This window comes from Caretta caretta, chromosome 10 (assembly GCF_965140235.1).
Source record: "Caretta caretta isolate rCarCar2 chromosome 10, rCarCar1.hap1, whole genome shotgun sequence".
In the NCBI taxonomy this organism is placed as follows: domain Eukaryota; kingdom Metazoa; phylum Chordata; order Testudines; family Cheloniidae; genus Caretta; species Caretta caretta.
Window position 1 is genome coordinate 82,704,701 of NC_134215.1, and position 14,720 is coordinate 82,719,420.

Below are 14,720 nucleotides of genomic sequence, written 5' to 3' on the forward strand. Positions count from 1 at the left end.
TCTCCTCAGGAAGCTGCTCCTTTAGCAACAAGATGGCCAGAAAATACCTCCACCGTTAGAAAGCAATATGAAGGCAAACAGGCATGTTCTAGACTCGCTGGACCTTTCCCCCAGGTTTTCCAGAAAACTCACCATCTCCCCTGAAACTGCACAGACTCAGCTCACGTACCTTCCATCTAGCGAAGGCTTTTCTAGAGCACTCAGCCATCTGGTATCTAAGCACTTAAAATAGCAGTTTAAGAAGATAAAAACTGTTGAGAGTGGATCAGGCCAATAGTCCATCTAGCCCCAGCATCTGGTCTCCAACAGTGCCCAGTACCAGAGCTTCTGGAGGAGTACATGGAACAGGGCAATTTTGGAGAGAAGCACCAGTTTTCCCCTTCCGGCTCCTGACAGTCATCCCAAGCATGGGGTTACATCCCTGACCATCTTGGCTAACAGCCATTGATGGACCTAGCCTCCAGGAACTTATCTAGCTCTTTTTAACCCAGTTATACTTTGTGCCATCATAACATCCCAAGGCAATGAGTTCCACAGGTTAGTTGTGCACTGTGTGCGTAAGTACTTCCTTTTGTTTGCATTAAACTTGCTGCCTATTAATTGCATCGGGTGACCCCTGGTTCTTGTATTGTGGGAAAGGGTAAATAACTTCTCTTCACTTTCTCCACACCATTTATGATTTTATAGCCCTCTATCATATCGCCCCTTAATCGTCTCTTTTCTAAACTGACCAGCCTGTGTCTTTTTAGTCTCTCCTCCTGTGGAAGCTGTCCCACACCCTTGCTCATTTGTTGCCCTTCTCTGAACCTTTTCCAATTTCACTATATCCTTTTTATGATTGGGCAAGCAGAAATGGACACAGTATTCAAGGTGTGGGTGCACTCTAGATTTATTTAGAGACATTATGATATTTTCTGTCTTATTTTCTACCCCTTTCCTAATAGTTCCTAACACTTTATTAGCCTTTTTGATCGCTGCTGTGCACTGGGCTGAAGTTTTCAGAGAACTACCCAGGATGAAACCAAGAGTTTTGTCTTGAGTGGTAACAGCTACTTTAGACCCCCATCATTATATATGTATAGTTGGGATGATGTTTTCCAACGTGCATTACTTTGCACTTAACGCTGAATTTCATCTGCCATATTCTTGCCCAGTCACCCAGTTTTGTGAGATCCCTTTGTAAGTCTTTGCAATCAGCTTTGGACTTAACTATCTTGAGTAATTTTGTATCATCTGCAAACTTCGCCATTTCACTGTTCATTCCCTTTTCCAGATCATTAAGGAATATGTTGAACAGCACATGTCCCAGTAGTCTTTACTTCTTTCCATTGTGAAAACTGACCATTTATTCTCACCCTTTGTTTCCTATCCTTTACCCAGTCCATGACAGGACCTTCCCTCTTATCCCATGACTGCTTACTTTGCTTAAGAGCCTTTGGTGAGGGATCTTGTCAAAGGCTTTCTGAAAATCTAAGTACACTAGATCTCCTGGATCACCCTTGTCCACATGCTTGTTGGCATCCTCAAAGACTTCTAATAGTTTGGTGATTAGAGTTTATAGCTTCACAACAACAATAAAGGGGCATATATTTGAATTCTGGGCTCCCTCATTTTTTATGTACTTTGCACACAGATATTTCAGTTTAACAACTTCCAAAATATTTACTTAGGAAAAAACAACAACCCACACGCACAAAGTAGTTGGGCAACAATTTTACAGATGAAGGTGATGGTTTGCAGGAGTCATTGGGACAGGCTATTGTTAGTTATGTTGCTGCACCCAGAGTGAGCAAAATCAGTGAAGATTATTACAGCGGGCAGATGTTTAGAGAGATTCGTATCATTTTAACACAGGTCCCTCTTTCCTTTCCAAAGAGCCAGGAAGTAACGATATGCCCCATGACAGCTGGTGAGATTGTCTCAAGGAAAAGTTCTTACGAACCATTGTCCTCCCCCCGCCCAGTGACAGTAGCACTGCAAATAATTTTACTAACCCTGTTCTCCTCCGCCCTCCCCCCCCCACATTCAAAAAAGCCAACCTTTGTTTGGCATCACCATTATATACTTCCAAAGCCACAGTGACATTTCTGAAAAGCTTCAGAGTAGCAGCCGTGTTAGTCTGTATCCACAAAAAGAAAAGGAGTACTTCTGGCACCTTAGGGACTAACAAATTTATTAGTCTCTAAGGTGCCACAAGTACTCCTTTTCTTATTTCTGAAAAGCCTCACTGATCAGATTGCACCATATGCTTTTACTAGCTCTTTCAGAGGTCTTCACTGCTCCTTGGCTCTTTGTTTTGAATCAGAAACCTCTTGAAGTGAATACATTCTGAAACCTGTACATACAAGTACATTACCAATGGCTTGACAACACATTGTCTAGCAGTCAGCCCACTGAATTTTCCAACATTGTCATACCTCAAAGAGGTTCTGTAAGCACCTGTGATTTCAGTTGACTAATCTGAAATCACTTTGCACCTTTCACCCAAAGATTCCACAGCACTCTGCAAACATTAAGCCTCACAACACCCCTGCAAGGGGGTGGGGGTGGGAATGGGATGATTATGGCCAGTTTACAGAAGGTAAAGGAAGTCTCAGAAGTGTCAGCAATTAGCCCAAAGCAACAAATTTATCCAAAGGCAGAGCTAAAACTAGAACTAAGAAGTCTTGGGTCTCCATCCACTCTCCTCTAATCAACAGATAACTAAACTGCCCCATCTTCCCTAGCCGTGGGTTATCTTTGTTCTTGTTACAAAAGTGATGCCACGACACGGTACATACGGTACAACCTCAGAGTTATGACGACCTCGGGAATAGAGGTTGCTCATAACTGTAAAATGTTCGGAATTCTGAACAAAAGTTCATTCAAAAGTTTACAACTGAACATTGACTTAATGCAGCTTCGAAACTTTACTATGCAGAAGAAAAATGCTGCTTTCCCCTTTTATTATTAGTTTATGTTTAACCCACCACTGTACTATATTTGCATTTTTTTTTTTTTTTTGGTCTCCACTACTGCCTGATTGCGTACTCCCGGTTCCAAAGGAGGTGTGTGGTTGAGTGGTCAGTTTGTAACTCTGGTGTTCGTAACGCTGAGGGGCTACTGTATGCGGTGTATAGCGCAGGAGGGGGAAGAGTGAAATCAACAACTGACATTTTATGTTCTTCTGGGCAGCCTCTCCATTGCCCTGCTTTGCACTCCGTGGAGTTCAATCAGAAAGGGAGCGAATGTTTTACTTCGCAACTGTGGGGCCTTGCAGCAAGGTTTCCGCTTAGATCACAAATTGCTGTGTGATAGGTAAGCCTCTTTAAAGACCCTTTTTGCATTGGCTTATTGATCAAATTATACATAAACTACAACTCCATTAAATATTTACGCCTTCGAATGAAACCTATTGAACTCTTCCTGCAACGAGCACTAAATGTATTGCTCTTTTCGGTGTGATTACTTCTCGGGGGCAGGTTCGGTTTTGTTTTTCCTGGCTCTAACAAATCCTATAGCACAGGGTCCTCATTTGACATGGACCCAATTGTTCACTGCAGCCAGGAAGAGACACCCCTCTGGTCATAAGCTTGTAGTGTTACTGCAAGGTCATCTCTGTGCAAAATAAAGAACCCTTCACAGTTTCACTCAATTCTCAAAGAGGGCATTGTATAAGGAAAAAAGAAGGGGACACTTGCTTTTACTCAGAGCTACTTCAGAACTTGGCTTTTTGTTTTGTTTTTGCTTTTACCAGTACTTTAAAAATCAAGTTTTGCTTAAACTTCCAGCAAGGATTTGGGAACCAAACTTAGGTTCTGTTTTTAAAAAAAGGACACTTTCCTTGTGGAATTTAGAAAGGAAAAAAAAGAAAACCAGTATCTGTAGAAACGTTATGTTTACGACTGCTAGGTTTCCTGTTAACATAAGATTCCATAATCTTTAAATATTTGTTCACTTTAATTTTGCAGTTCCCAAGCACATTAAAAGCTGTTTGTCCCCGTTAAGGTTGAATCGGGCTCTAAAGGGGATCACTGGCTGGCCTAGAACAGGGGAAGGTTTCATGCATTACACCTTCCCAGTATCACTACCCATTCATCAACTCCCCTCCAAAGCAACGGAGCCCTCCCCCGAGTGCCACCGGGCAATTCCTGCCAAGAAAAATCTCAATTCATCTCCGTTAGATTGCCATGGCAACCTCAACAACCTAATCCCCGCAGAACATTATGCAAATTGTGCCTTTGCTTGACCGCAACAGGCTGTAAAACCATATTACCCATGCCAAGGCAAGTCATTACGCTGAGTTTTCGGGCTGCCAATCTGATCAGCTCCACAAATTAACACTGGATAAAAAGGGACCTGGATTTTTGCAGGGCAGGTGGGTGTGGTTGGAGGACAGTGTGGGAGGAAAGAGAGACAGACATGTCAGCTGCTAAAGAGTCTTGAGTCACAGCAAGTCTAAGACACTTTGTCAGGGCAGCTCTCCCCGGCTTCCACGCCTGACTGCAGCTTCATGGCCTTCCATACAGCCCTTTTGTTAGAAATGGTTGGGGGGTGGGTAACTAGTGTGCCACCAAAGTTAGCAGGACTCACAGAGAAAGAGACGGTCTTGATTTTCAACCCACAGTAGTACTTGCCTTGAGCCACATGAGCTTGGACTGTGGTGTCACAAGCTAAGACAGGCTCTGGAGGGTCTGATCTGATCTTGGTTGGGAGACCTCAGACAGTGCAGCCGAAGTGGCGGGGGTTGTGCAGTTTCCAGGAGAGGTATCAGTCAAGGACCTGACCACATGTGGTTGTTCCAAAGCCCGCTGCATTTTCCATTCAGACCAGATCCTAGTTTGGGTAGTTAAACCCTGTCCAAAAAAAAAATAAAAAAAAAAATAAAAAGCCACCTTCCTCTGCAGTCTTGACTGGCGCTGTTATTCTTCTTTTCTGAGAACACCAGCTCAGCACTGTGGAGCAACAGCTGCGTTTCAGCCACAGATGAGCGATCACTACGTGTGCAGGGCCAAAGTCGCTGCTGGGGTAAACAAGCACAGCCCCACTGCGGCTTTGGCCAGTGGCAAGTCTGAGCCACGCTCCAAAGCACTTTGCTTTGCCAGTGTAGGAGAGAGAGACGACTGGAGGGGGGGGCGGAGAGGGGGAGGCACGGTCAGATGCTTGTGCTACAGCCATCTTCTGCAACCCTGCAGCCAGGGCTACGGTGAAGCAGGTAATTGGCTGCTTTTACACGGTGCCCAGTTACAAAAAGGACCAGGGCAATGCAAAGGTGAGTTTAAGCCTCACCCCGGGAACTGGCACACAGATTCACGGCAACCACACGGAACTCCATCCAGCTGACCCTGAATCGCATCCTCCACGAGCCCGCAGCAGGGGGAGGTAGGCCACCGGCACGGCTACCTGGGGAGATGAGTTTTTCAGTGTGCAATCCAGACTCCAGGTTCACCACAAATCATTGCTGCCCTTGCACAGAAAGGCTGGGGCCCAGGATCTACTCTGTCCCCTTCCAGGGCCAGAAGCTCGAGGGAGGGGGCACCACGCTGCCCAGAAGCGACCTGTTGCTTCTGAAGAGGGAAGGAAAAGCTGAAGCAGATACACTGTTCCCAAGAGAGGAGGACAGCAGGCCCTGAGCCACTACATCCTTCACAGCACCGTCCTTCACAGCACCGAGGCTGGGCTCCTTCCTCTCCAGCAGCAGCGTCCCATCTGACTTGAGGGAGATGCCGCAGAATGGAAGGGCTGGGAGCGTGGGTGGGAGAGGAAGGGGGAAACGTATATATGGATGTTCACATGGGGCTGTACTGTAGAATGCCAGAGACAAATCCAAACAGCTTGTTAAAAAAAGGCAAGGAGACAGGCAAGTCTTGAATCTCAATGAATTCTCCCCAGCCCTTCCAGGAACGTGACCAGCTACACAAGTCCCGTCTCTGGCTTGAGGTTCTAGTCAGGGCGGAGGTTGCTGGAGCCACGAAGAAAGGAGAGAGAACATTTGCACAAGTTATAAATCCTGTCCCATCAAGAACACACAGCTGGCCCCGTGATCGGTATGCTTTAGCCTCAGGGGCGGTTACAGTCACCCGCTCTGAAAATGGGCTAAACAGCTGTTCCAGCTGGGCTACCAGAACCCACAACACTCTAGGACACAGAGAGGCCACAACTGGAGCACAGACAATGAAGTCGGAGGGCTCTCATGCAAACAATATGGAGAGAGCAGGATCGGCTGTTACTGCATTAAGGGACTAACCCTGCACCGTAGTGATTTCTCTTGGTTTCAGACACACCCGTCTATTGCTCCATCTTCAGAAATGGACATGGCAGAGTGAAGTTTAAAATACACGAATCACCTTTTATCATACGAAACACGTGGAATTGGATTTGAAACACTGAAGGTCTCCCATAAACCGACTTAACACCCAAACTAAAAAAACTCAAAAGCCATTTGGTTTCTAACTCGGCCAGTTCTGCCGAAGTCCTGCACTCACTGATCCACTCTGCATTACACAGCAAGTTCAAGGCAGAGCAACCGTCTCAACCTGGAATCTCATTGCTTGTGTCAGTGTCATTGTTCTGCACCCAGTGCAATGAGAGGATTAAACAAACAGGGTAACATTTTAGACTGGATTGATGCCGGCACAGACATTGCAATACTCCGCAGCCCAGGACGTCATTTGTCCGCAGCCAGTTCCTTTCCCCAAACCTTGTCTTCACTTTAGTGCAGGTGAAGCTCCATTTCTAAACTGGCTTGACCACCCACAGATACCCACTTGAAATCTTGGAGCACAGCCTGCGCCAGTACAGAGAACGTCAGAGCACCCCCCCACCCCGATACACCTTCAAAGCCAGCTACGGCTACAACCCAAGCAATTCCAGTGCAATTAGTACCACTGGCATAGAAACAGTCACAGCACCAAGTCAATTAGCCTCAGAATATTCTGTAAGAATATAGCAGGTTAGCAACACGCAGCCAGTGAAGGCACCCAAGCCAGACTGTTCCAACATCACAGCGGACTCCCTTCCAGAACAGACATGACATCACTTTGCATCTTACAGCAAAAACTCTGACTGGAAAGGAATAGGATTTAGGATACTATAAATACTGGATCAAATTCATCCTTGGGGTGAGTATGTCTGCTGATGTCAGGGGAGTTGCCCTGGGGAGGAGCACGCCACGTAGAATTTTGATCCCCACATGGATCAGGTCCCTAACTGAATTCAATGGGGCTGGGGGGGGGGGGGGGGGGCGACGTCATCATATGTACAACTGAGGGCAGAATTCAGTCCACTTTATTTCACCAGTCACAATTTAAAGAAGTCTTTGCCAAAATACTGGCTTTTTCCATAGCAGATTTCAGCCTGGTGTTTAAACCCTGTAAACTCCACGGATTACTAGGGTAGTCTCTTGCGATATGCTCTGCTGGCCACACTGTAACGTGGAACCAAACGCTATTCAGTGACTAAGAAAAAACGGAGACAAAAAGATGTCCACAGGAAAAAAAGTCTTCCTAAATGATCTTTCAAACTCCCATCTAAACTTGGAAGTTCTCCGGTTTTAGTGAAGCCACGTTTTCACCTTTGTTGAAAGGAAAGGTCTAGGTTAAGAAACATTCTCAACTACCCATAGCAGACAATTCAGATTCGTCTGATTTTATATCATTTGCTAGTCAGTAATCAGGGGTTTTTGTTAGTATCTGTGCCCTCCCACCCCATGAAACCTTAATCAAAAAGGGAGGGGTGAATAAATAATGCCAGTGAAGCACTAGAAGCATTTGTTGAAACCAGGATATTGTCTCTTTAAGCACATGAAAATAAGGTCCTTAAGCAGTGTGGTTCTCACTCTGGTACACAATTATGGGTACTTTCAGCTGTCTAGCACTATTTCAAGTGCTCTCTCCAAACAGGCTGTCAATGGCATGTTGAAAGCTATTTGCGGCTGCTATCATTATTAGCAAAGTGGAGAGCTTCACTGATGAGAATTAAATTCAGGGAGGGGGTGTGGAGGGGCGAGCTACAATCCACAACAGCAGAAGGCAAACAAGGCTACCTTAGGGAATAAAGTTCAGAACAGGTATCTTTAGATCTGCTGCCAGGATTCCTGACACTAATACTGAAAACAACAGGAGTTAAAGGTGGGAATTAATGAGCCAGCTGTCACTAAGGGTTAAAATAGCTGGAAACTATTTGTTTCTACCTTAAGATGTCAGAAAGTATCATAATAAGCAGTTATTTGGCTTCTTAAGTGTTTAGCGAGTTATTATCTGGCACGCCTTGCTAACAAGAATGATAAAGTATATCGTGTTCTTGGAATATTCCAGAAGAAGCAGGATTCGCTCATGAAAGTGTCAATATGGTTTAAATGTGTTCCAAGGCCAAAGTCTTAGTTTAACTCTAAAAACAAGAAATGTTTATGTGCTGAGCTCTTAGCTATCAAGACTAGAAACTAGCGGTATTTACCACCAGGCGTTCTGTCTCCCAACACATGATTAGTTGCTTTTCTGGATTATTCAATTAGATTATTTCATCCAAATCTTTCTAGATGATAAAAAGCAAGATTGGACCAATAAAGTGGATGCAATGCAAAATTGACATTGGAAAGAAAAAAAACCCTCAGTAAAACTTACCGGGCAGCAACTATATATTTAAATACTACGCAGATAAAACTTGTATTTAAGAAGATTGAATTTGGGTAACATAGCACTTACCACAAGAGATTGTGGCAGACACTAGGAGTAATTCCCTGAATCATATGCAATAGAGTGAGTTGTCACTTCATACATAATTCCTTGCATGTAGCCTATGGAGTCATTCATGAAATCACCTTTATTCTTATTTCTCTTTGTGATTTGGTAAAGAGAAAAAACACACACACTTTTAATATTCAATGTAGAAGAGATAATCTGTTATATAAGCCTACAGACAGGCAATCCCCTTTTGCTTAAAGATGAAGTATCCATCAGTGTTTGTCTCAGGCAGATGTAATCACAAGCAGTCAAGTCTGGAGGGCAGGACACTGCATGAATAATTCAAGCACTCCAGTCTACTTGATTGTGTGCAGATAAACACAAGTCAACCGCTAAACAGGTCAGCTGATAAACTTGTTTGTTCAGGACTAGCCACCCTCAGCCAGATGCACCCAGGACCCACACTGCAATTAGTGGTAGGATTTATTTTGTAAAGCCCTTGCAGTCAGGAAGAGTGACAAACCCTTTTAGATTATACTTGCTCTTCTCTCCTGAGTTCTCACGCCCTCCCTCCCTCCCCCTTGTCCTCTTTGCTCATTTCACCCAATTCTGAGATTCAGAAAACAGACTATACGGTCATTTCAGCTGCTAAGACAAGGATGGTGGCTCTGTTTTTCTGAAGCATCAAGCACACCATTGGTGATCAAACAACAAAAACAGCTTCTCCTCAGAGACCCTGTCCAATTCTAATATAAGGTACTGGACATACAGCCACCCGCGATAATGAAAGCAGCCAAGAAAGGTTCCACTCAGGAACCATTTGACGAATATCCTTATTTAGACCTTTAAAATGGAGGAACACAAGACAGGGAACACCAGATCCACCCAGGCTTCCCTGTTAGGGATCGCTGTTTTTGAACAGTGCCCCAAGATGTAAACACTTGTACATAACTAACATTGTTGCACTGTAATAACATCAGTATGCAAAATTCCACCAAAGGGAAGAAGGCCTTTCACTCTCTCACAAAAACACAAACTGTAACACAGCTCACAATGTTACAGAAAATGGCAATCTAGCAACATACCCCAACTCTACCCTACAGCTCTGACACTAGGCATTTTAAAGAGACTAGCCAGGATGAACACTTCATTCAGTTTGCCAGACTAAATGCTGCGAAAGAAGGTACATTTCATTTTATGTTCCTGCATACGTCACAGATTTCCAAAAAGAGGAAAAGAATTCCAGCACACGTTGTGGAGGTAAAACGTATCCTGTAATAAAAGCAGCATGTTTTGTTTTGTTCTACGACCCAAAATGTACTCTCATAAAAACATTCAGGGTCTGTTGTCCTCTTGACAGAGACATAAGACTCCCATTAGCAATCGGATATAACTGCACCAAAAGGTCGCATCACCCAAAGAGATCTACGTAGAAATTCTATCCTTACAGGTCTCTTCGGCTTCATAAAACCAGAAAATGCTACAGGCTCCCCAAAGCACTGCACCACAAAGTCCATCTGAACAGGTCTTTGCAATTCTCCCTACACAGGTCACTATCCAAACACGAGGACACTTAGCTATATCAGCTAATCTACTGCTCTCTCTTTATATGAATGCATATAAAACTATCAAAATAAGTCTGTAAATCACAGTGCATCTTTGCCAGGCAATGATCCTGTCAGAAGGGAAGCAGCAAAAGAAAAAAGTATGGCTAGTCAGCATGAGCAGAAGAAATTTTGCAAGACTAAACCCAATGTAAATTATTTTTGTCACTGTTTAAATAATTCTATATACCTAGCAAGTCTGTATGAACTGAAGGGGAGAAAAGATAAATAAAGCCCGCACCACTGTGTATTTAAATAACATGTATTGAATCTAGTCCACTACCTAGTTACCTTGTAGTACCTTGTTATTCAGGAGACTGTCAATACGATTTACATTGCTATTAACAAAAACACTGAGTCAAACTGGTTTGATTCATGAATTGCAAAGATGATGTCACCTTATATCTATCTGAAGTTCTTAGAACTACTTTTAAAACCAATAAGCAGCAGCACCGCAAATAATCAGGTCTAATCTCAATAATAACTTCATTCCTTTAAGTTTTACCATCATGTGCCCAGCCTTTAGGCTCTTTAGCTTTAATCTTATCAAGGTAGCACATCACATTCTGCAACAGTCCTTCATGTTTTCCCTTTAGGCAAATTATACATTAGAGCAGACAAAAGTTGCAAACATTTCTTCACCTTCCAGATGTAGGATGTAAAACATGGCGTTGAGCCACACTGCAGTGGCTGCTAAAATCCTACAAGACAATTTGTTCTGAAGTCATACATTCCAGTGCTGTATTAATTAGAAGAATGACCTTAAAGAATGCTGAGTTGCACCAACAATCAAATCTGTATTAATTAGCTGTGTTTTTCATGTTTAATCATATACACAAGATGTGCTAATCCGGGTACACATCTCGGTATGAAAAGTTCACAGCATTACTTTCATCTCTCCTTGTAAACAATTTAAAAAAATCTGAAATCTTCCCTAACATATGCAAAAGTGTTGGACTTCCATCAACTCAGTTTCATATTTACTCATGGTCAACAGCTCCACACAGGTGTAACACCAACCATTTGACCAGTTAGCTTTTATTTATCAAAACCAGGACTTCATTTTCATGGTTCAGGGAAAGGAGACAGGATATGGAAGAGAATCACTCACCTGTTTGTGCATTTCAATATTCAAACCATATGACATTTCGTAGTACTGGGGGGGGAAAAAAAATATTTTTTCATTGATTTTGCATAAGACCATTATCAGAAAAGCCTCCTGGACAGAACTGTGCTCAAAGCATATTAAACAAGGAAATTTTAAATCATAAGTAATAGCCACATGCATGTAGTGTTTAAGAGACACACACGTAACAAGGGGATACTACTTTTCTCGTTCATCTATTCCCTATAAGTTAGTTAGAAGAAACAAGACAGCAGCTTACCCTTCCCCCAGAGCTGTGTGCGACCAGTATGTATAAGTTCGAATAGAAAAGTTAATATACTGCAATTTGGCAAACATCTTGTAATTTTTCCTTTAAAAGTTATTTCTGCCCTGTGTCCTACATGTCTTCTTTTGCAGTCAGGGAATGGGCCTGTACTTCGAAAATGAACGCTGGTCACACTAAATTGATTAGAAATACAAATCAAAAGAATCACCTCACCTACTGCCCCTGTAATGCAACTAGAGTGAAAAGATTTCTGTAGCAACAAAAGAATCCACTTTCCTCAAAGCAACTGGGAGAGATGATGTCGTAACAGGCCTTCTCTGGCCTCAGGCAAAACAAGGAGCAGTCTGACCCCTGTCTCCTAACATCAGAAGTTAGTCCAAACACTCCAGGGTCAGCAAGTTGCAAAATGCGTGCTTACAGGGGGCTGAAGTTTTAACTAGGCAACGATACAAACATGGATTCTTGTGATACAGAGTCAGCAGAACTCCTGCCTCTAAATGCTTCAAAATCCTCTTTGGGAGTGTCAGGGGAAGAGGGTTAACAGGAGACTTGTATTAGGTTTCCAATCTTTTTAAGTCTGCTGTCCTCAGGCACAAGTCAAATATTTGGTAAATATAAAGGGAGGACACAAGAGGATCAATGCCTGTCAAAACAGGGCAGGAACACTGGTCACCAAAAGTATTGTTTTTCTCCTTAGAGGATGGTTCACAACCCGCCAGGCAGATAACACTGAAGGGACAGCTGTAATGTTTAGAGATAGGAACCATCCGGCCCCAAGCAAGGCACAGAATAAAGACAACTTGTTCTGAATGGGCAATACTCATTTTAAGGGTCCCGCATCACCACCATCCCCTGGCCCATTTCACTGCTCCATCATCAGCGAATGCCATGTGCAGTCGGATACAAAATCTGATTAAAGTCTCTTACCATAACATAATGGCGCTGCATTTCTGTCTTTTCGTTAGCAAGCTTATCATATTCCACTTTAAGACTAAGAGGATAAAACAGAATAAATATATGTTTAAGAACCCGCAGTGATGAAGTGACAAGTCAAGTGGGGGCAAGGGGGGGGGCGGGGAAAAGAGACACCATCTTGAGTAACACTTCTTAGAAGCACATCACCCCAGATCAGTAGATTTTTGTTTGTTTTTGTAATAGCCCCTTAGTACTGCCAGGTTTCTGCTCAATGGCAGGCTAGCAGACGTCTTTGCAAGCTAGAAAGATGGGAAATTTCAGCAGAACAAGAAGGTAATTTTTTTTTTCTGGGGGATTCCTCGTGGCAAAACAGGAACCTTGCTGGGGGTGGGGGGTGTTTCTTAGAATGGATCAAAGGGGGGGGACCCTAGTGACAAACAAAGGTTCCATCCAGCAGGGATTTGGAGGGGTTACTAGAGCTTTTCCGATAAGCCCAGGAGGCAGAGGGTTAAAAACTGGGGCAGTTCCGAAATGACAAACAGGGAGGAACAAAAGGAGCCTTGGCTGGCGATTGATGCTAGTCAACACAGAGCCATAAATTGCTCTTCTAAAGACATTTTAATACATGCTCTAGTGTGCACTTAAAATCTGTCATTAAACATTTAACCTTTGCTAAGCAGGGAGGGAGACAGGCAGACAGAGAGAGTTACCTGTGATATTGGGCTTGCAAAAACTGGAATTCATCCTTAATCCTATCGCAGGACTCAGCCACTGTGAATTTGAAGCCCGGCTGCCCAGGCTGGTGGGGAGCCTAGGGGTACACACAGGCAGACAAGGAAGAAAACAAGCCGTTTACAGACCAGGGAGAGATGCCTGGCCCTCCAGTCCCTTCCCCAGGAGCCAGCCCTCCCCCAAATAAACAGGCTCCAACAGGGATCCGAGATCCCCTCGCTACCCCTGAAGTTTCCCAGGCTGGGTGGCAGGGGCGTCGGGGCGCTTCCTGGCACCGGGAGAGCCCCTGCTTCCCCGCGAGGCTCCCCGCGCCTGGCTGCTCCCTGGCTTGCTTGTTTGTTTGGAGACGCGGAGCCCGGGGGCACGCCCGGGGGCACACTCCGGTCTCAAGGGTGCACAAGCATCACCGCGATGCACGGACAGATTGACACACCCATCGCCTCTGCCCCCCCCCCCGCCCCAAAGATCAAGGGTGGGGGAGGGAAATAGGTTGCAAGGGAAACGCCCGGGGGCAGCGAGGACTTACCGGGTGCCTGCCTTGGGGGTACATCGCAGGAGTTCACCGGCCCCCAAGTCACTCCCCCACCGGCCCCAAGCGCCTTCTGCTCTCAGGCGAGCCCGGGCCGGGCCGCGGCTCGGCCACGAAGCTGCCCCGGAGGGGCCAAAACTGGAACAAAGGAAGAAGCGGAGTCCCGGGCGGTGCGAGCTCGGGGCGCCTAGCAGGCGGGCAGGCTCGCCAGCCCCGGGCGCAGGAGCCGGGCTCCCCTCGGGCGAAAGGCGCACATGGCGGGGGGCGCGGGGCAGCGCCCGCTCCTCGGCATCCTGCTGCCCGCTCCCTCCCTCCCTCCTTCCCCCGGGGGGCTGCGGGCTCCGGCCCCCGAAGGCGGAGAGTCAACCCAGGCTCCGCCGCTCCTCAGCCCGCGGGGCTGCCGCCCGCCGCTCTCCACGATCCAGCCCCGCTGCTCGGCGCCGAGAAAAACCCCAAATCCTGCCGCCCGAAGAAAAGGGTCGGGGTGCGGGGGGGGAGGGGGTGCCAAAGCCAGGCCACTTCCCGGGCGACGCGCGCGGGCAAAGGGCGAGCCGGGCTCCGCCAGCCGCTCGGGCTCGGTTTGCGAACTCCCTCTTCCCGGGCGCCCGTTCAGCTCCTCGCCGGCCCCATCGCTCCGCAGCCCGGCGGCGGGGTCCGCTTCCGAAGAGGGCTCCTCGCCGGCGGGTTCAAGCCGCGGGGACCCCCGGCCGCCGGGAGCCGGAGCCCGGCGGAGAACACATGCTCCCGAGGAGCGGCGGCTGGAATCCCCCCTGCCCTGCCCCTCTCGCCGCGGCCAGCGCGCCCCGGGACCCCGGCGATGCCACCCACAGACTCCGCAGGCAGGAGGCAGCGCACGAGGGGCCGAGCCGCCGCGCGAGAGCGCTCGGGA

The 14,720-nt window shown here is 46.2% G+C and overlaps 1 protein-coding gene across 11 annotated transcripts in view; it reads right to left on the reverse strand.

Moving 5' to 3' along the window:
• The window catches only part of TLE3 (TLE family member 3, transcriptional corepressor), a 46,693-nt gene extending 31,973 nt beyond the window's left edge, over positions 1-14,720 (reverse strand). For 6 of the 11 annotated variants that reach the window (XM_048868432.2, XM_048868425.2, XM_048868426.2 and 3 more), the window contains exons 1-4: positions 13,829-14,718; positions 13,281-13,381; positions 12,583-12,646; positions 11,376-11,420 (exon numbers count right to left, since the gene is read on the reverse strand). In XM_048868432.2, the coding sequence (XP_048724389.1) occupies positions 11,376-11,420; positions 12,583-12,646; positions 13,281-13,381; positions 13,829-13,852 (234 nt within the window). In that variant the 5' untranslated portion in view covers positions 13,853-14,718. Of the gene's footprint in view, positions 1-11,375; positions 11,421-12,582; positions 12,647-13,280; positions 13,382-13,828 lie in introns of all 11 variants that reach the window. The other 5 variants (XM_048868420.2, XM_048868419.2, XM_048868416.2 and 2 more) reach the window with 2 other exon arrangements.